General features: G+C 44.5%; 1 protein-coding gene and 1 long non-coding RNA gene across 4 annotated transcripts in view; one reads left to right on the top strand and one right to left on the bottom strand.

Annotated features, from left to right (window-relative positions):
• The window catches only part of CLMN (calmin), a 75,715-nt gene extending 73,025 nt beyond the window's left edge, over positions 1-2,690 (bottom strand). The window contains exon 1 of one of the 2 annotated variants that reach the window (XM_064423486.1): positions 2,470-2,690. In XM_064423486.1, the coding sequence (XP_064279556.1) occupies positions 2,470-2,551 (82 nt within the window). In that variant the 5' untranslated portion in view covers positions 2,552-2,690. The remainder of the gene's footprint in view (positions 1-2,469) is intronic. The other variant, XM_064423485.1, reaches the window with a different exon arrangement.
• A 253-nt stretch (positions 2,691-2,943) lies between these two features.
• LOC135302684 (uncharacterized) lies at positions 2,944-15,007 on the top strand. 2 transcript variants are annotated; one of them, XR_010364248.1, is made up of 5 exons: positions 2,944-5,648; positions 7,182-7,248; positions 12,025-12,847; positions 12,949-12,987; positions 13,369-15,007. It is a non-coding gene; the product is annotated as an uncharacterized LOC135302684 (long non-coding RNA). The 2 variants fall into 2 exon arrangements; XR_010364247.1 differs by lacking the exon at positions 12,949-12,987 and having other exon boundaries at positions 2,947-5,648.
• Positions 15,008-19,717: the final 4,710 nt, after the last annotated feature.

The following is a 19,717-nucleotide window of genomic DNA, read 5'->3' as shown; positions in this document are numbered from 1 at the left end:
CTGCCTGTCTGCCTTGCACACCTCACATTTCTCTGGCTCTGTGCAGCAGCCCAGAAGTCTCCACCCCTGCATGCACACATGCCAGTGTTTGCATGTGTTGTTCATATCTGCAAATATTTAGCTGCTGCCTCCCATCCTCTCCTTACTCCCTCTTGGGTCTATTATTAACATGATGGGCTCCCCAGAGATCAGGAGGGACCTCCACATATGCAAGATGTCCCACTGAATGGAAGCAGTCTGGAGTAAGACAAACCATCCACTTGACACTCTAAACACAGCTGGTGTTACAAGAGAGTGCTGCAGGAGCTAGAGGTGCAGCAGCAGGCAGGGACCTCCACTGCACATGGTCCTTCATGTGGCTCTGGGCCTCAGGGCCCTGGCGGGGTCTGATGGTGCTGATGGAAATGCTGTGTTGTCCTCACCTAGTTTTTCATCCCAAACTCTTGACTTTCTAGCACATCAAAGCTGTTATTGATTCTGCAACTGATAGACAATGATACTAGCAATTGTTCAGATGGCATTGTTTTGAGAGGAGAGAATGAATTTTGAATTATAAAGCAGAAGAAAGTTTAATTACTACATATGAGCATAGAGCATATGCTGCTATTTTACAAGAAACTGTTCTGAAGAGAAGCACCATGCTCTGCCACCAAGCTCCCAAGCGACAAAAATCACACTCTCACGAGTATCAGACTCGCCATCTGTAAAATGTTTTTCATCTCTAGAAGATAATGTGAGAACTATGTGTTACAAATCATATCTTTTGTGACAGCTATTATCACTTGCTTTGGAGCAGCACCTTAGAACAAATGTTGTTTCTGCCCTATAAAAGCTCACGTGAGGCATGAAACTTCTTAAAAACCTATTTAATAGTGTAAGCAAGGTGATAATCAATATATGTTTCAAACTTTCTCTTGGATGATAAGAAGAGAACAGAAGGTTTTTTTCATGAACATAATGTCATTCAAAAGAATTTGCTCTGTAGGATGACATTCTCCTACACAGCTACAGGAATTTTAGATAAGGCTGTGTGCATCTGTACACATGCATTTTAAGTTCCAGAAAGGGAAATTAACCATTCTCTTACAAATGACTGAGAGACAAAGCCAAAAGCATACTACTCTTTCTAGGAACAGATTACTTTTGTATTCTTTCTCAAAAATGCCCATGAATTAAGGATTAAACTTGGCTTAATGACTACAGTTTTGAGTAGCAAGATATCAGAGGCAGGCCAGCCATGTTAACACAGAGAATAGAAAGAGACTGAGACAGAAGCCAGAAATATAGAGCTACAATGTAACAAGAGACTGTCAAAATCCAAGGGGAATGCAACCTGGAATCAATGGCCCTGACTGTGTTCAAAATCTGAATTTCAGAGGCGAGGATGATGCAGGTCAAAATGATGTGGAGTGACCCATCAGCAGCTAACTGCATTAATATACCAGAGCTGAAAGAATGGCTAATTTGACTGTCTTTTCTGATAAATTATATATCTTCTATAATCAATCCAAACCGAAACTAATTTCCAGCAAGTGTACTGCTCTGCCAGCAGACAGTGCCTTAATATAATTATGCACAGACAGGAAGAGATAACGACCTCTGATTAAAGTCTATTATTTTTATGGAACATGAAGACGCATCGCAGTATTATGTGAGCTATTGATTAAGACCAGTATGTTACATTGAACAAGTTGTTCTCCCATAAACCACTGCTGGTTTTTTCCTCTTCCATCGAATCCTGCTGTCCTCTCCAGCCACGAGGAGTTACCTGGTGAGGGGCAAACATAACTTCGGAGGAACTACTACTACAGCTACATTGATACCGTTCTACATTCACAGCCAGGTATTTGCATCCCTTCCGCCGGCACAGCCTGTGGCAGAACAGGAGAGCATCTCGCAGATGATTTATCCAAAAGCTCTGTCCATGTTTATTCAACAGTAGCATATTAGAAGATACATCAAATTGATAGCGGCTTCGCTTCAAGTCGCGGCGGTGCGGGCGCGGAGCCGTGCCCGGACCGCGGCCGAGTGACCCGGGCCGTGCGCGGGCAGCGGCGGGCGGGCTCTGCCCCCGGGACCCCGCGGCACGGCGACACAGATCCCCCGAGCCCAGCGCAACCCCCGCCCCGACGGCCCCGGGGGCGGCTGGGGGTGGCAGCAGCGCCCGGGGGGACACGACAGTGCCACACGGCAGTGCCACACGACAGTGCCACCCCCGCAGCATCCCCAGCGCGGCGGAGCCCCCGCGCCCCGGTCCCCGGCTATCGCCCCAGCGCCGGGGATCTCCGCGGCCGGACGGGCAGGCGCCGCCGCGTTCGGGGGAAACTTTGGCCCCGCCGACCCCCTCCCGCGGCCCCGCAGCCGCCCCCGCTCCGCGGGGCGGCGGGAGCGGCGCGGGAGGCAGCGGGGGCCGGGGAGCGGGGCGGCGCGGGGGCGGAGGGAGGCGTTTCTGCGGGGGGGTCGGTTTACCTTGGAGGTTCTGCACTCGGATGTCGCTGATGTGCCCGATGAGCTCCTCGCGCTGGAACCAGTCCCACTCCTGCCCGGCCATAGGGACGCGGGGCCGGGGCCAGGCGGGCGGCGGGAGCCGGCGGCACCGCCACCGCCGCCTTCACCGGCACCGACGGCGGGCGCGGAGCGGAGCGGGCGGGGGGGCGGCCCCTCTCCGCGCCGGCTGCGCCCCGCCCCGCGCCCCTCCCTCCTTTCCTCCCTCCTTCCCTCCCTCCCTCCGCTGCCGCGTCCCTCCCTCAGCCCGCCCGGCCGGGGGCGGCGGGGTGCGGCGGGCCGGGGTCCGGCCGTGCTCCCCTCAGGGGCCCGGCCCGGCCCGGCCCGGCCCGGCCCGTCCCGCCGCAGCGCTCCCCTAAAAACGCGTTCATTGCCCATGAAGGGGGCCGCGAGCAGCGCCGAGTGTGCCCGCGCCCTCCTGCCGTACCTAGGGCCGTCCCTAGAACAAGTGTCATGCACACACGGCAGCAGTGGAAGAACCAAAGTATGAGCAGCAGAGGGGTTTTCCTCGAGGGCGTGAAATCAGTGCCACTATACGTTAAAAACACTAACAGTTGCATTCTGATTTAGCTTGCTGTTGGTTGTCTTGTTCAGGCTCTCAAATTTCCTTTGAGGTGAATTCTCACGTTGGCTGTCTTCGTGTACACCGGTTTTCATCCAGCTTGGACAGTAATTGTTACCGAGGCCCTCCGGTGTCACTGAGATTTGTTCTCTACAAACCTGATGAACAGCTTGAGCATTTCATTTGCATACAAAGCATTTCATTGCAATATACCACTATTTGTACCTTCGTGCAGGTAAACAGCAAATTTTGGCATGATCCAGTCGGACCAGTATAGCATCAAGAGCTAGACTAGCAAAACATGTAAGCAAAATCTACAAAGTTAAATATAAACAAACTGGGATCTAGAAATTGTGGCTCTTTCAAGTCTGAAGTGTTTATGTGATCCCAGGCAAACACTCCACACAACCAGTTGTTTCACCCAGCTCAGGAATGCATCGCTCTTCCCACAGCCTGCTCTGGTGATTTTGCCATTACGACTCAAAATCAGATGGAGATGGTAAGAAAGCAAAGTCATCCCTTAAGCATCTAATAAGGATTCGTCACCACTATAACATGCAGCAGTCAGCTATCCCAAAATGCAGTCTCCAAGAGTCTAAGGCAGTCTTCAGCTGTTTACATATCAAGACTGGAAAGTTTTGCACAGGTGTACAGACACATGAATGCCATGACAAAGAGTTTAGAAACCTGAATGTAAGAAGCAGAAAAAACAGGTTGTGGGAAAGAAAAAGCATCTGAACTCAAATAGATTTGCACAAATCAGAATGCCTTCATTTTACACTGGGAGGACCTGTTTTTTTTCCAGGCATTATCCAAGTGGGCTGAATGCATCAGTACCACATTTAGAGGTGGAGCTGGAAACTGAGCAAGTGTGGCTGTGGGAAAAACAGGTGAATGACTTCACAGCATCAGTGGAAATACTGTCTGCCAGAGGTGGCTGGAGATCTCTAATCCACACTGCAGCTCAAAGCAGGACTACTCCCAGAGCCGGATGGGGACAGCTGAGGCTTTGTCCCATTGTGTGTGAGCATCCTCCTGGAGCTAGGGTGTCATAAGCTCTCTAAAAGCCTTTTCCATTCTGCACTGGCTGCTTGTGAGACCTCCGAGTGGCCATTTGCTATGGTCAGCACACCAGCTGGACAAGGGAAGGCTGTACGAGATGCAGGCAAATTGATGAGGAGAAGGAAGCCTTCAGCTGCAGAATTACAGACTCACAGATTTGGAATTGTTTGGGATGGAAAAGACCTTTAACATCATCAAGCTCAGCCGTGAAACTAATACTGTGAGGGCCACCACTAAGACACATCCCTAAGTGGCACATCTACAAATCTGTTAAATACCTCCAGAGATGGTTAAATACCATTTCCCTGGGCAACCTTTTCCAATGCTTAACAACTCTTGCAGTGAAAAAAATTTTCCTAATATCCGGTCTAAACCTCCCCTGGCACAACCTGGGACTATTTCCTCTTGTCCTGCCACCTGTTACTTGTGAGGAGATAATAACCCTCACATGGCTTTCAGGTGGTTGTAGAGAGCAATAAGATCCTTCCTGAGCCTCCTTTTGTCCAGGCTAACCCTCCCAGCTCTCTCAGCAGCTCCTCACAAGACTTGTGGTTCAGACCTATCACCACCTTCTTTGCCCATGTCTGGAAGTGCTCCAGCTCCACAATCACCTCAATGTCTTCCTTGCAATGAAGGCCCCCAGACTGAAAAGGATTCAAGGTGCAGCTGCACCAGTGCCAAGTACTGGAGGGCAGTCACTGCCCTGCTCCTGCTGGCCACACTCTTTCTGCTGTAACTCCTCGCTGCCAGCCCCACCTGACCTGTGATGTTACAGCTGTGATTCATTGTCCTTGCAGATGTGCCTAGAGCTAATTACTGCCTTCACCCTCCTCCTTATCCTCATGCAAGAACTGCCCAGCTCCACTCTCCTGGTGGTTGAGGGTGCAGCCCACATCACTGACATCTCCAGGCCTGCCAGGCAGCTGCACTTGACCTGCACAGTCTGGGTCTCAGAGTCAGGCTGGGTTTAAGATGTAAATGATTAACATTGTGAACACAGGGAAGTGAAAACTTCCGCTTAGAGAGAGGAGAAAGGCATTAAACCATTCTTACCTGGGAAAACACCTGCTCTGTGTAGCCCTATACAATAGCAGAGCTTGGTGTGGTCAAGCAGCAGCACAGGCTGGGGCTGCCAGTTCTTCCTGTGCCAATGGAGGCAAAACCATCAGCAGAGCAGGCTGCCCTTCTCCTGCCAGCAAGTGAGGCAGGACTTCAGCCTGGGATTGAGCCCATCTGCCAGATCTGATCACTCCAGTTTCTAGCCCAGCACATCAATATAGGCTGCATCGACCTCATCTTACATTAACACCATGGGGTGCTGTGGATGAAAACCCTGATCCAGTTTCACTTAGCAGGTGTGCAGGGAGGCAGCAGCCATGTCACCTGTGTTTGTCTGTACGAGACTTTCAGATGGCTCTCCAGCACCTTTCCCAAATCAGCTTTGTGGTTAGCAGAATCCCTCCTATGTAGAACCATTGCAGAACAGTAGATGCAGAACCAAGTGTTCCAAAGTAGAAAGGTAAGCCTCTAAAGTTGTAAGGACATATAAAAATTGTAAGATCGACAGGGCGTCCTGTATAAACATTTTTCTTTAACTTTTTAAGTTCTTCCTTGCAACCTGGGGTCTGTGAATCAGCTCAGCAAGAAAGTATGAAATCTGAAATTCTCATATAAAGCTAGAATACCAAATCTGATGTTAGTTGTTGTAAACTCTGTAAAGGCTTGTGGAAATTATCTGTGAAAATACTATATGTCTTCTAAGAAGTAACTGATTGTATGCAGTGAGGAGTAAAGAACTTCTCTTAAACAAAAAGTGATTTCAGATTTTATTAACAAAGTCCACTTGCCTTTTGATGTTAAAGGACTATTCTATAACTGAAAAAGCAGGTTAGATTTAATTAAGTCCCTTGGCTCAGACTTGTTACTTAGGGCAATGCTGTAAACACTTGGCAGAGACTCTGAACTGTAATAGCTGGTTTATTAAAAAAAGAGTTTTGTCACATATGAGAAGGCAGAGAGTCTGATATGAAGTTCACGGGGAACTTGCCACTCTTCTGCATTGCCTTTATCTTTTTTTTAGTGTATGCAGAATAAGGATGTTAAAAAGCTGTTAGTTTCCCATCCTTTGCCTATCTTACCAGTGAGTGATTTAAGGAGTTAAATTCTCAGTTTGAGAAGAAAATTTACACTCGAAGGTTGTGTAATAGTAGGGACAAAGCCATCAAATTCTACAGCTCAGCTTTGTGCCTGTCCAGATGGAGAATCCTTGTGATTCCTGCTAAAATGGTGAGGGAAGGTATCTGACACAAAGGAAGCTATTTTTTAAATGAAGGAAAATATTTATGCCATTGTAGGTAATTTGTTTTGCCTTTATAAACAGACTTCTTCATACAAACAGTCATTCTAAGAATGGATTTTTTCCTGCTTTTGTTTAAAATAGTTCCAGACCAACAGTGACCAGAAAAAGGCGTTGTCTGTCTTGAAACAGGTGAAAATATCTTGCATTTCAACCCAAACCTCAGAGAAGTGAAACTTCCTATCCAACCATGTCTCAGCCATCCATGGCTGCTCAGACCAAAGAGCTACACAACCAACTTTCCACCGATTCTGTCTAGATCTCCCTCTGCCTACATTCCCAAAACATCCTTGTTGAGTGCCATGGTCTGCAAAGTGTTTCTCTGTCCGTGACAAACAGTGTTTTGGGAAAGGTGGTGGGCATTTGGGTCCTGCCCCTGCACTACTGGCATTGTCCTTGAGTCTTTGCATGTGCTTCTGCCTGGTTAAAGGGGCTGCAGAGTATGTGAGGATCTCTCCCACCTTTTAAGCCTTTTTCTGAAGTCTTACAGGAAGAGGGCTGAAAGGAAGAGGACCCTAAAGCTGAATGAGAAAAAAGGACGAAAGTTAAAGTCTGTAACACAGGAAAGTAATCCACATTCTTATTTAACTCTGGTATTTTACAGATACATTACAACCTGACTTGAGTGGTCACTCTATTTTAAGGCAATAATCATACCACTGTAGGTTTCATCAATATTTTATTTTCCTTGCTCAGCCCATATCTGAAACACCAAGGAGGTCCAGCCCAGAGAAAAGGCTCATTAGCTCTCTCAGATGAGTAGGTAAGCAAAGATTTCTTTACTATTACCCTGTCTGACAGCAGCCACCCCATAGTCTGGCTCCTCTGCCCACACACATGTAAACAATGGGAGGGGTACCATGTAAAACAGACTTTCAAAGCAAAACACAAAAAAAGTCAGGAGAGGAAAAGACAGTCTAATTCAACCAAGTCAAGAGGAGACACTGAGAAAATATAAATGAATAAAATTAATACCAGCTTAGAAATAGGAGTGTTGTGCCCCACTAGACCCATCTTCCTCTTAGCCCCTTTCAGATGGTAAGAGGAGTGATGATTCTTGGCCCTGCTTCAGTGTACCACTGAGCATATGTACAAACTCTGCATGTTGAGCAGCCTCCCTCCTTCCTTGACTCCCAGAAGTCCACCACGTAGGCCACACTGATGAACCACAGTGATTCACAACAACCGGTGCCACAAACTGGCAATAAATAGACTGTGGAAATTGCTGGAAGGTCTTTATGTGCTCTGTATGAGTTTCATCACACAGTCCATGAATAACCAGGAGTTACAGTGGCTTTTAACTTGGAAGGTGCATTTGTTTTGTTTGCTTGCTACCAAGGTAAATCTTGTTTGGACCAACTTAGTAACAAAATAATGTGGTTATTTCCAAGTCTGGGTCTTTTGGGGTGATGGGGTGGGATCACAGGGACAGCTTTCATGTGCTAGAGCTGTAGAGGTGAGTTCCTTCTGATTCTTCATCAGGACAGCTGGTGTGGTGTGGTTGTGTGGGTCACTCTCAGTCCTCCCTCTTTTGGTTTTTCATTTTCTTTGGTAAGTGTGGTTTATTTTAAGGTGTGATTTATTGAGAGAGAACATGTGTGCTTTATTTGACAGAGGCAGTGGGAAAGGCTGTTCTCTGGCCTTCAGGCTGGTTTTCTTACATTCAGTTTGGTTTTCTGCCATTCTTCCATGCAGATGAAAGTTGGAAGAAACGGAGAGTAGTTATGTAAAACTCATTTGAATATTATGTACTTGTGGAGCTGATTTCTTTTCTGTTGCCATGAGCCTTTCATTCAAAATCTCCCCTTACTAGGGCAAAATCCTTCCTTGATTCAGAGAGGAATTGACACAGAAAAATTCTATCTAGTTTTTGGAAAATCGTTTGTTATTTTTTCCCTTTTATTCTGCTTCTATGTTCCTTCTGTTTCTGATGGATGCGGGATGCACTTGTCTCATCCATGTGACAGTATTGTGTAATTCTGTCCCTTTGAGCCTGACTTGCTCTTACTCGTCTGTGACCAACTGAATTCAGGACCTTCAGATTCCCTTCTGTGTGCTTCAGCATGCTATGAAGGTTTGTTTTCCCAGTAGATACTGAACAAAGGTTGCAATGTTTACCAGTAAAGGGATCATTTTTCCACCTCTAGAGCTTCTGTAGCACTCTAAAGGCCAGGAAAAAGACCAAAGAAACAAAGCTTTCACCTTGAGAGCATCTGAGCATCTCCTGGGAGTTTCCATCTCTTCAGAATCCGCTCCCCTAACGTGATTTTCATGGTTTCATTCTGTCTGGTCTCCATGCAAAGGCAGAGAGACCCGCCTGGTGCAAGCAGTGCCTTAAACATTAACCCAGGAAATGCAGGGGCCAGTTCTGTGTCAGGGCTTCCTGCATGGAAGGAGAGAGGGACAGCAAGCAGTGGTGTGGATGTCTCTGCAGATGGTGGTGGTGGCAGAAGGGCCCTGCAGAGCAGTGTAAGCTGGTGAACTTGTGCAGGAAGAAGCAATCCAGCTGGATGCTGCTCAGGGCAGGCCATCCCTGCAATGTTCAGCTTCAGGACCCTGGCTAGCCTGGTTACCTTCCTCTGCCTGAACTGTCTTGGTTAGAGAAACTTGTGGTACACTCTTTGTAGATCCCAGAGATACAAGTCAAGGCCCCTGCAATAGTACTTTCTGGCAAAGACTATTTCTGGACATAACTACAAATATTTAATATGGGGTAAATTATAAATCAGCCTTCTCCAACACCAACTAAAAGCAAATGCTTCTAGTGAAAATTTCAGAGTGAAAATGGAGATTGCCTGGTCGGTTTTTTTAGCCCATCAATATTAGGATTGGAAGCAGGGCAGCAGCTAATTATTAGTGTTCAAGCACTGCAGTTGCTGTATAAACAATGCTAACATTGCTGATTTTTATACACAGCTTTCCATCTGCAGATTTCAAATCTCTTGTATATTACAATTTTCTGTAATTTCCTGGCATAACCTGTCTGAAACAAAATCTACAAGCCCTGAGATAATATTTGATATTACAGAAAACATCCAGTATATTTTTGCAATAAAATGTTTGTGGAGGAATGAATTATGTGTGATCTATTCTGCGTACTTCACCATAGTAACAAAATGAATTGGTTTCTTAGAAGCCAGCAAGCAAGAAGGCTTCTTTTGAACTGCCTGACCTCTTTCACAGCACTGGAGATGTCAAATATTCTTCAAATGCAACATTCAGCTAAACTGCCTGTCAATGCAGCACCCTTCCAGAGCAATTCAACCTTTTCCTATTTGTTTGTTTCTGTTTGAAGAAGGGGTTTCAATTTTACATCTAATGTAAAGTCAGTTTGATTGTGAAAGGAATGTGAGAAGAGCTTCCTTCCCTGACCTTCCCCAACAATATTAGCTTGGAAAGTAACAGAAATATATAAATGCTTCAAGTGGAGGGGCTGTACCCTGTAGCTGATAAATAAACTGATAATTTTTTGAGGTAAGAAATGGGTGATTCCAATGCATAACCTGCCAGACAGAGGCTTTTGCAGTATGAGATGCACTCACTAATGATTCCAAGCTCTTTCAGAGCAGGCATTTTCAAACCTTACTTATATTTCACTGAATATTTAATGTCGCAGTTCTGCCAGAAGCCTCTGAAAATAAGGAGAATTAAAACCCATCAGTCATTCCTTAGCAGAAGGAAGTTGATGATTTAGAAAGTTTCTCTTTATCATGTTTCAACGTGTGACCTTGAGGAGTGCTAGGAATGTCCTTGTGGTGCCTGTAGAGGCAGTTTAGAAGTCGTTGTTAGTGGCATTGCACCTGAGCACTGTTAGCTGCAAGCATCTGTCAGGGTTTGTCATCCTCTAACCAATGTGCCCTTAAAGACTAATCACCTTACAAGTCATGTTAGAGATCACACAGTGGGGCCTTTACTTAGCAGGTTTGGATGTCCTTGCTTTGCTGTGGTCAGCAGGGTTGCTTTGGAGAGCAGCAGCCCAGCCAGGAAGTGTGTCCACTGAGAGGTGGCTGCCTGGCTCCTTCTGATCTATTCTTGTCCTCTTTTCCAAATGCATTTTCCAAATCAAGCTCTGGATTTCAAACTCATCCTTTAAACAGAAAAATCTAGAATCTGGAGAGGAAAAAACCAGCAATATCTTGTGGGTATGGAGTACCAAAAAGGACTTTCTGTGCTCAGTTTGTGGGTGTTGGTGTGCATGAGCACAGAAATGCAGGCTGAAAAGACAACTTACCCATGGTTCAGTTATAGGGGTTTTATTAATATTGTCTTCCCCCATGTCCAACCACCCTCTGTATCACTCAGTCCCTCCTGCATCACAGAGCTGGGTTGAGGGGATAAAAAGGGACGGATTTGTATGTATTTATGCACTGTTTTCCCTCTTACAGTAACTTTGTTGCAAAAAATGAACAACAGTTAACAAGGAAGGCAAAAGTATGAGGCATCCTCACTTAAGTCAGCTTTGATGGAAATGTTTGTACTTTGCTTCTGAGAGAGGCTTAGGAATACATCTATTTATGTTGCAGCTCCCTTGACTTGAACTGGCAGATGATCATAGATACCACAGTACAAAATTCAGCTGGTCTAATTTGAGAAGAAATTTTGGAGATTGAAAATATCCTTTAATTCTTCCCTTCAAAGAGCCCAGAAAAGGCATTTGGTGCAATCTCCTACCTCTCAAAACCAGTTGCAAGTAATGGGTTTGAATGGAAGTCCCAACAGCAATATTTATCTCCAGTAGTGTTGAGATAAAAATCTGACAAATTTCCCAATTTTGTTAAGTTCCAGTAAGACTGCCAAAAGGCACAAAACTTGAAAATCAAAGATTTTCTTTCTTTTGCTTTGATGGGAGTCAGTGGCTTATCCCATTTATCCAAAAGAACTATTATGGGAGCATTTTGAGATTCCAGGATGAGGTAAAAATGTGACCACACATAGGCACGCTGGAGAGCTCTGCCTTTTGTATTCAGTGGTTTTTACCAGCACTTTAAAAATCTTGTTGCATTTTATTGCACAACTGATTTAAAAATATATATGTGTCCAGGAGCTCTTTCCTATGATCATTGGTGAGAAACATCCCTGAAGGGTTTGATGGAGAGGCAAACTGCTCAGAGCTCTTCACATACACAGTTAATTTTCTTCCTAAGAAGAAAACAGCAGGCCTTAAGGGGTTTTAAAATGCACTGGGGACAAGAAAGACAAAAACCAATGGCCAGGAGCTGAAGCCAAGATGAATCCAAATGAGGAGATTTTAATAGTGAGTCAGTCATCCAGAGAAATGACGATTTGCCAACTCTTAATTTCTTCAGAGAGAGCGTGCCTTTCTAGAAGATGTGCCATACTAACGGTACAATTTATTCAAAAGTGGGTTAATTGTGTGAAGTATAATGACTTGTAAAATAAAAGCTGTATCAGAGGATCTGCCTAATGGTCCTTTGCCTTTATTTTTGTGAGGTTTATCTTAAAAGAGTATTGCTTTTCTTTTCTTTTTTCCAGCTCTTGCACAGACTAGGTGAAAGTATTTTAATTCCATTCCTTACAGGTTTCTACCTTGGAAAATGAAGCCATTGAACAAAGCAGAAGTCATAACAGCAACTGTGAAGTGATAACAGTTTGCAGTTAGTGCTCAGCCAGTGGGAACTAATTCACTCATTCACAAAGCTACAAAGCTGCCGTCAGACGCATTTGTTTGGTCGCTATCAAATGGATTGTGATTAGACCCACTGACAAAGGTGAATGGTTTGATAGTCATTATTTAATCCTCTGCTATCAATTCAGCAAGAGAGCCACTAAATCACACAGTCCATTTTTGTGAGGTTATCCTGAATTTATAGTCAATGCCACAACATTTGAAAACGCGTGTTGCTAGTTGTTACAGCACAGTCCATGCCCGTGTGTGTACCTAACCTGAATGGCCTCTCTGCCAAAGGTGTGTATAAAATTATCGTGTATGTACCTGTATATACACGTGTATGGAATTAATAAATATGGGGGTAAACAGAAGAGTGTTGTTGGTGGAACACGAGCATGTGAATGCCTGGTTTACTCAGCACAGTTTCTGCGAGTCATACACATCTGTGCACAAGGAGCTGCTGCCTCCTGCTCCTCTTATGTAACTTCATAAAGACTCATAACATTGCCATGGTATCTGCAAAGAGAGGCTCAGCTAGTCAGTGGGTGCCCTGTTACCAGGTGATACTTGTCAAGAGCTCATCTTCCCATTCAGGTGTGTGCTGAGAATTAAAACACAAATACTGACACACCTACAGAATGTTATCAGTATCATTCACTCAATGTGCAGCACCTCAGTTTGAAAAGTCTGGATATTAGTTTGGCTTTGGCTTTTAGGGCATACATGATCATATGTGAGTCACTTAATTTCTCTGAATTCTTATTATGTATTAATTTATTTATTGATTATTATTTCTATTTATGCTCTTGATTTTCTGTGCTCTATTTCTCCCAGCTCTTGTGAACTGCTACACTCATGTATCTTCATGTAAAGGTAATTTCAGGAAAGCTATGTGGTTTCATTATTGCCTGTATAAACAGAAAGCAATGCCTGCATTTTGGCTAGTAAAAGTGAAGCAACAGTGATCAGAGTTTTTTATTTGTGCATGTTTTAAGGTAGGGGATCAGGTATACCCTTGTTCAATTCTCTTTTATGTCTTCTTTTCAAGTATCTCAGTTGCTACTGCATGTGCTTAACCCCTCTGTGATCACTAGGAATGGTTCCAAAGTTCTTAACCTAAGGCTGTCAGTGCTGGGAAATGATGTAATCACTCCAGATTATGGCAAGGGTTACAAACCCAGTACCAGAAATTCTCAGATTTCTTCTCATTGCTGTTGCAAAAGATATTTGCTTAAAAGTCCCTTTCCCTGTCAGGAAGAAAATTTTGGGGAGAGATGAAGTATGCTTTTGCTCCAGTATTGGAGGAACCTAAGAAAACATGCTGCAGTTGTATCCTAAAGGTGGAAGAGACAATCAAACAAACAAACAAACAAGCAAAGCAGTGTTTATTGCTCTGAGACATCTCTTCATTTCTGAGCTGATTTCAATTATTTTTGAACAGCTGCAGGCACAGGGATGCTCTGCCTTTCCTGAACAGCCGAACAGATGATATATCAGTTTTAAATCAGCTCCCAGCTGACAGGGAAAGGATTGCAATCTGCTAAATAGTGTCGTTGCTGCAGACAAGTAGACGTCATTTCTGAAGGAAAAATATTGGGAACGCTGCTGCTTCCTGAGCCAAAGGAGACAGGGCTGCAGCCGTGGGTCACATCTGGGAGCACCGTGTCGTGTGTGCAGACCTAACCCACAACAGCAGCCGTGAGTGACAACTACAGCCACTGCCACCTCTCACCTCATGCCTTTTATGTGCTGTAAAAGCCACAGCTTCATTCCTGCCCTGGTCCTCAATTTCTGCCAGCGCTTCCTTCTCGGCAAGCTGGAGCAGTAGCACACAATGCACAATACAACACCTCTCGCCCTGCTTCTTCCCACAGAGCAGCCGCTGAGCGCTGGTCAGGAGCCATCAGCACCCAGCTCGAACAATGTAAATTCTATGGGAGCTCATTGTTTTTGTAAAGATCGCATGCAATCTGTTGCCAAGCAGCCTACACAAATATTTAAAGCCTGCCTCTTTCTTCACACAGTTTAAAAAAACCAAACCAAAACAAAAATAACAAGAGCTTTTACTTTGTAAAGGCTGAGGTGGAATTAACCTCTTCCTGCACAAGTACCAGGCACCGGCATGATGAAATTATTGACATGTCCATGCATTCCATGGGGATGATGCTGGAGAGGACTTGACTTGGAGGCTGGCTTTGTATTTATATATGTATTGTTATATATTTTGCCAGTACAAGATAGGTCTTTCCAATTCCCTCTTTTCTTGAGAGGTAACATTTTTCTGGCTAACCCTAATATAACTACCCAATTTCTAAGGATCACCTCCTCATCCCAAATATCTCCAGGGTCCAGGCCCACCTAGGAAGAATAGTTACATTTGATCATGTTTTCTCTCTCCATTCCTGTTGTCATTCATATCTAAGCACATGCTCAGCTGCTTTGCTGAAATCGTCAGACAGGAACAAAGTCCATTCTGTAAAATGCTATAGGAGTGCCAGCTCTAGATTTCTGTGTAGAACCTTGGAAGTAGACACATACTTAAAAATACTTGTTATTAGTTTTACTCCTATCACACTTCAGTCTCACCAGAATGAGTTATCAGGCTGGGTTTTCCTGGCTCTGGGAACAGTGTCCAGGCACGGAGCTGTCTAGTCAGGCAAGAATTATCACTGGTATCACACTGGATTGGCTTCATGAAAAAACAGACCGAGTACAAATGTAAGCAATGGCTCGAATCCCAGCAGCACTTTTCCATAGGAACAGGCCTTCATACAGTATGTACCCTTGTGTGTGCAACTGCAATACTCAGAAGGAGCCATTTCCCAGCCAAATGAAGCCTTTATCAGTGGCTCCAGGGTCTGATTGCCAAGGAGACATCTATGATCTGTGAGGAGTCAGGATTATGAAGGTAATTAACGTGACCCTTAGATCTGCCTCAGAAGTTTTCCATTCATTCATGCCTTACATACCTCTCCCATAAGAAAAAGATTGTTTTCAGGACATTTCTGACCACCTCCTTCTTGCATTTGATTTCTGAGGTTCACTTATTATTCTGCTTTTTGAAACCAAAGTTTCATGTTCAGAGTAGAACCACATAAATGTGATCTGAGCTCCCTGAAGTTGTAAAATTTTGTGATACATCTCATATAAGATCTAAATCAATTCCTGCAAACTGATTTTATAATTGCCTTAAACACCATTTAGTATGGCCTGACCTATTTTTGCTAGACAAACTTTAAAACTGGTTGGAAAGTATCCCCATTTTAGCAATGACCTTGTTATTTATAACCAGGTCTCGATCCTATAATATCTATTAATTATAATAATTTCCCTCAAAATGTCACTTATCCACATGTTCATAAGGACGAAAAATCCTGCAACTTGCCTAACTAAGGTAGAGCTGAAAGACCTTGTTGTGGTTTCTTGTTGTGGCTTTCTATAAAAATGCAAACACCTACAGCTAATGTGCCACGATGGAATTATCAGGGTGGTAACAACAATTATATGCATAACTGTTTTCTGCATCCAGACATTAATGTGTAAAAGCACAAACAATTTTCAAGATTTATCTTACTTTTGAATGTATTTACTGACTGAATTTTACTATATTCCTTCTGTGAGAACCATAGACTAGTAGACAAGCTTTTCTTTTGTTGCCAGTTTGCTTCACCTGTGGTTCTCATGCATTGCCAATGAGATCTGCAGTACACACAAATGAAAGGGATCATTTAAACTCACAAGGAGCAACTGAAAGTAACCAAGTAAGAGTGATTTAGAATAATTTGGATTGGAAGTGACCTTTAAAGGCCATCTAGTCCAAAATCTCTACAATGAGTAGGGACAACTTCAACTAGATCAGGTTGTTCAGAGTCTAGTCCAATTTAGCCTTGAATGTTTCTAGGAACAGGGCATCCCCCCACCTCTCTGGGCAACCCATGCCAGTGTTTCACCACACTCATTGAAAAAAAGTCTTTTTATAACTAGCCTAAATCTACCTTCTTTTGCTTTGAAACCATTACTCCCTGTCCTATTGCAACGGGCCCTACTAAAAATGTTGTGCCTCACCATAAAGGTCCTGCTTGGCCTTAAAGCCTGCATCCCCTTAAGAAATGGCTTGCCCTGCAGTCGGGGGATTGCAGAGGAATGTCTGTGTGTCCGGTGGCCCCTGTGCCGCAGCCCAGCAGCACATCCGAGTGCCGGTGGTGGATGGAGAACCTCTCCTCTCGGGCTCGGGGCTCGAGAAGCTCTCCTGTCGGGGCTCGGGGCTCGAGAAGCTCTCCTGGCAGGAGCGCTGGGCACCGCTGCCCTCTCCTGGCGCCCGCCCGCAGCTCCGGGATGGCTGCAGAGCGCCGTGAGCTTCCCCGCACACGACCCGATTTACAGGCCACTGAAGGACTGTGGCAATAAAGATGGTTTCGGTGCTTCCCCGCCTTAGGGGAGCGGTCCCACCCCTGCTCCCCTCGCCGCCTTCTCGCACTCCCCAGCGGGACGTGCCGGGGTGCCTGCAGCCTGCTGCCCTGCACCGAGGAAGGCAGTCAATGGGAGAGCTTTTCATTAGTTAGAGCCCCTAATTTGGGGATTGTGTAAAGCTTATTCCCACTCCTGTAGTTAACCTGAAACCTCTAACACATGCGCTGCCAGTCCCAGTGGAAAACAAATCAAATGTTGAGTGTTGCAAAGCTCCACGGAGACATCGGGGAGAATTTGTCAGCCCTGGGCCCTAGAGATACACAGGACCTTTTTGTTATTTCAACTTTGAGCAGTCATTTGCGAATGAGTCAAGAGAGCATAAAACTGCCACATTTTCCAGGCACTTTGCATAGGCCCCTTTGCCTGTATGGGATGCAGGGAACTCAGAGCAGGGTGCTGCAGATCAGTCCCTGCTGCTCATCCTCTGAAGTGCAGGACTTCAATTTTTACCACATCTTTTTAACCACATCCCTCTGTTTTCTCATCTGTTTCCATTCCTGGTGAACTCCTGAGGGTACGAGAATGCTGCACACCTGAAAAACACTCCTTGACTTTCTCTCCAGCCAAGCCCGTGTTCAAGGCTCCTACCCTGGCTGGGGCAGCTTTCCCTGGCAATACAGGGAATAAAACAAAGAGAGAGATGAAAGTCCTTCAAGCCTTCCTCTGGCCAGGGGTGGAACCACAGGAGGATGAGCAGCTTGTGTTCAAGAAAGATCAGAGAAGAAAGGAGGAAAAATTCCAAATGTGGTACATGGCTCTTGCGAGCACCTCACAGACCTAACCTGCTGAGTTGTAAAAGAAATGTTCTCCATTCCCTCTGTTTTTATTTTCCTTCTCAGGGAACTTTGCATAGCTGGAGGAGGAAAAGAAAAATAACTGTCTTAGATATTATTTCCGTACTTTAATTTCTGTTTCAAAGAATCCAATTTATTAGCAGCAGTACCTGTGATTATACTCACCAAACAAATTCTCAAAGGAAGCCTCACCATCTAGGTGTATTTTTCATTATACAATAAACTCTGAACTCCACCAAAGGTGTTTTCTCGTAATGTTAAACTCAGTGCCTGACAATTATTGTCCAGCTCCATTTGGTACCAGAAGTGCATTGAGTGGAGAAGTAATAAATCCTTTCATGCTGTTTAATAAAACGAGAAAATGTGTTGCTCACACTTGGATGCTAGACTTTATTACACAAACACAGCTAAAAAAATAAATGGAGTATTTCCTGTTTAGAAGTGCCTATAAGTCACATGATGTTGATTTTCTCCAGGTGTTGCAACTCTAAATGAAATTTTCACTTAAGTTATTCTTAAAGAAGTGAGCTATTTCAAAATGCAATAATCAACATGTTGTTAAAGGTGCAAAAACCATTGTAAAAACCCCCAAAACATTCAATGTGCTGTAATGAAATTAGATGTGGAACACTGCGGTTGCCAAATTATTCAAAATATTTGTGAGACACTTTGCCATTCACTTGAGTGCTTTTCTGAGCCTCTACTGAGAGAAAAAAGAAAAAGCAAGAAAAAATCCTATGAGGTCTGAAAACCCTTTCAACTCCTCCTGATTTTTTCTTTTTGTCAGGAGCTGGAGTTATTCTCTGCTCTGATGGCCTGGTCTTGGTTAGAGGTGCCTCTGCCATTGTAAATTAAATGCCTGATATAAATAAATATCTTCAAGGTGAAAGTGCAAAGTGAAAATCACTCCTTAAGCAGGGTTGTCTGTTCTTTTCTTTTCCACTCATTTAAATGAAAGAAAAAGTCAGCCACACATTTTCTTTCAATCGATTAATCCTTTGGTTTTGGATGTGTTCCACACTGCTCATACTCGCACAACCCATGTGAACCTCATCCAGTGATGCTCTGAGGAATGTGATGAGTATCTGTCATGCATGCCTTATTCCTCCTCTCTCTTGCCTTCCATTTACAGGCTTGTGTGGGTGAGTCTCTCCCCTTTGGGAGCTGGTGGGGGGCATTTAGAAGTGCTCAGTACTCTGTATTTCTGTGGGAGGCATGGAGCAAGAAGCACTGAGCATTAGGATGAGTCTAACATCTTGCTGGAGTTCCTCCCACAGCTTCTGAGCAGCCAGCAGAGTGGAGACCCCTGCCCAGAGTAGCTTTATGCACAGTGTAAATTCCCTGCACACCTGAGAAGGATGGATCTCATCCCAAAACTTCAGAGACATCTAGAAAAATTCTGTGTCCCAACCATCTGTTATTCCTATCCACAATATTTTTTTTATAACCCATTAGATGAACTTAGCAATGCCTCTTTTGTAATTAATAGCTGAAGTTTTATCTCCCTTCTGTTAATCTCTTGCTCAAGTCTTTCCCAGTTTAAAATGGCTGAGCACACTTGCATCACTGGGGTTAATTACTCCTGTTGGTGTTTCTTACAGAAAAAAACAGATCTCTATCATTGAGTGGCTCACGCCTTTTCTGTAGATTGACATTAACCTGAACATGCACAACAGGCACTGACACTGCACCTCTATAAATGCCAAAGAACAACATCTCCTTAGACATCATCCAGAAAGCTCCTGCACCTGAAAGAATGACTCAAACAGCCCGACTTCACACACAATGATACTGGTCAGAAGTGACTGCAAATGCTTTCTGAATGATGTGGACTTTGTAACAGGCCCGCAGAGCACATGAGTTTCCTTACCAGCTTGACCAGCTGATGGCTCTGCAGCCACCAGAAGAGGTGGGATCACCCTGTCCTCCATCCCTCTATTTTGTGGAACAGCACCTGCAGTCATATGAGTCAAGGAACACACCCATCTGAAAATTATTGGGCTTTTTGGAGGATTGTTTTTTGTCTAGATCAGTTCACTGATGCAGTTGGCCAAACAACGTGGTTGGTTGCTGTGCTGGGGAAGCATGGCAGGGAGGGGAGGTGGGACATGCCTTTTTCATAACAGCACAGTCATTAGAGGGCTGGAAGGTCTTGTGAAACCACCTCAGAGGGTTTTGCAAGCCTAGTGTGGTGTGCATCTCTCTGGGGTCCTTTTCTCCCAGAGGCCCCAGTTCAACCTTGCAGTTAAATGACTGAATTTCAAGCTCATGAGTAGTTCCCAAGGCATTTAATATTTAATTTCAATTTAATTGTATTCTTAACTCAGATTTAATTATAA

The sequence above is a fragment of the Passer domesticus genome, chromosome 6 (assembly GCF_036417665.1).
Source record: "Passer domesticus isolate bPasDom1 chromosome 6, bPasDom1.hap1, whole genome shotgun sequence".
In the NCBI taxonomy this organism is placed as follows: domain Eukaryota; kingdom Metazoa; phylum Chordata; class Aves; order Passeriformes; family Passeridae; genus Passer; species Passer domesticus.
Note: the sequence above shows the minus strand (reverse complement) of the source record. Positions and strands in the feature narration are given on the sequence as shown.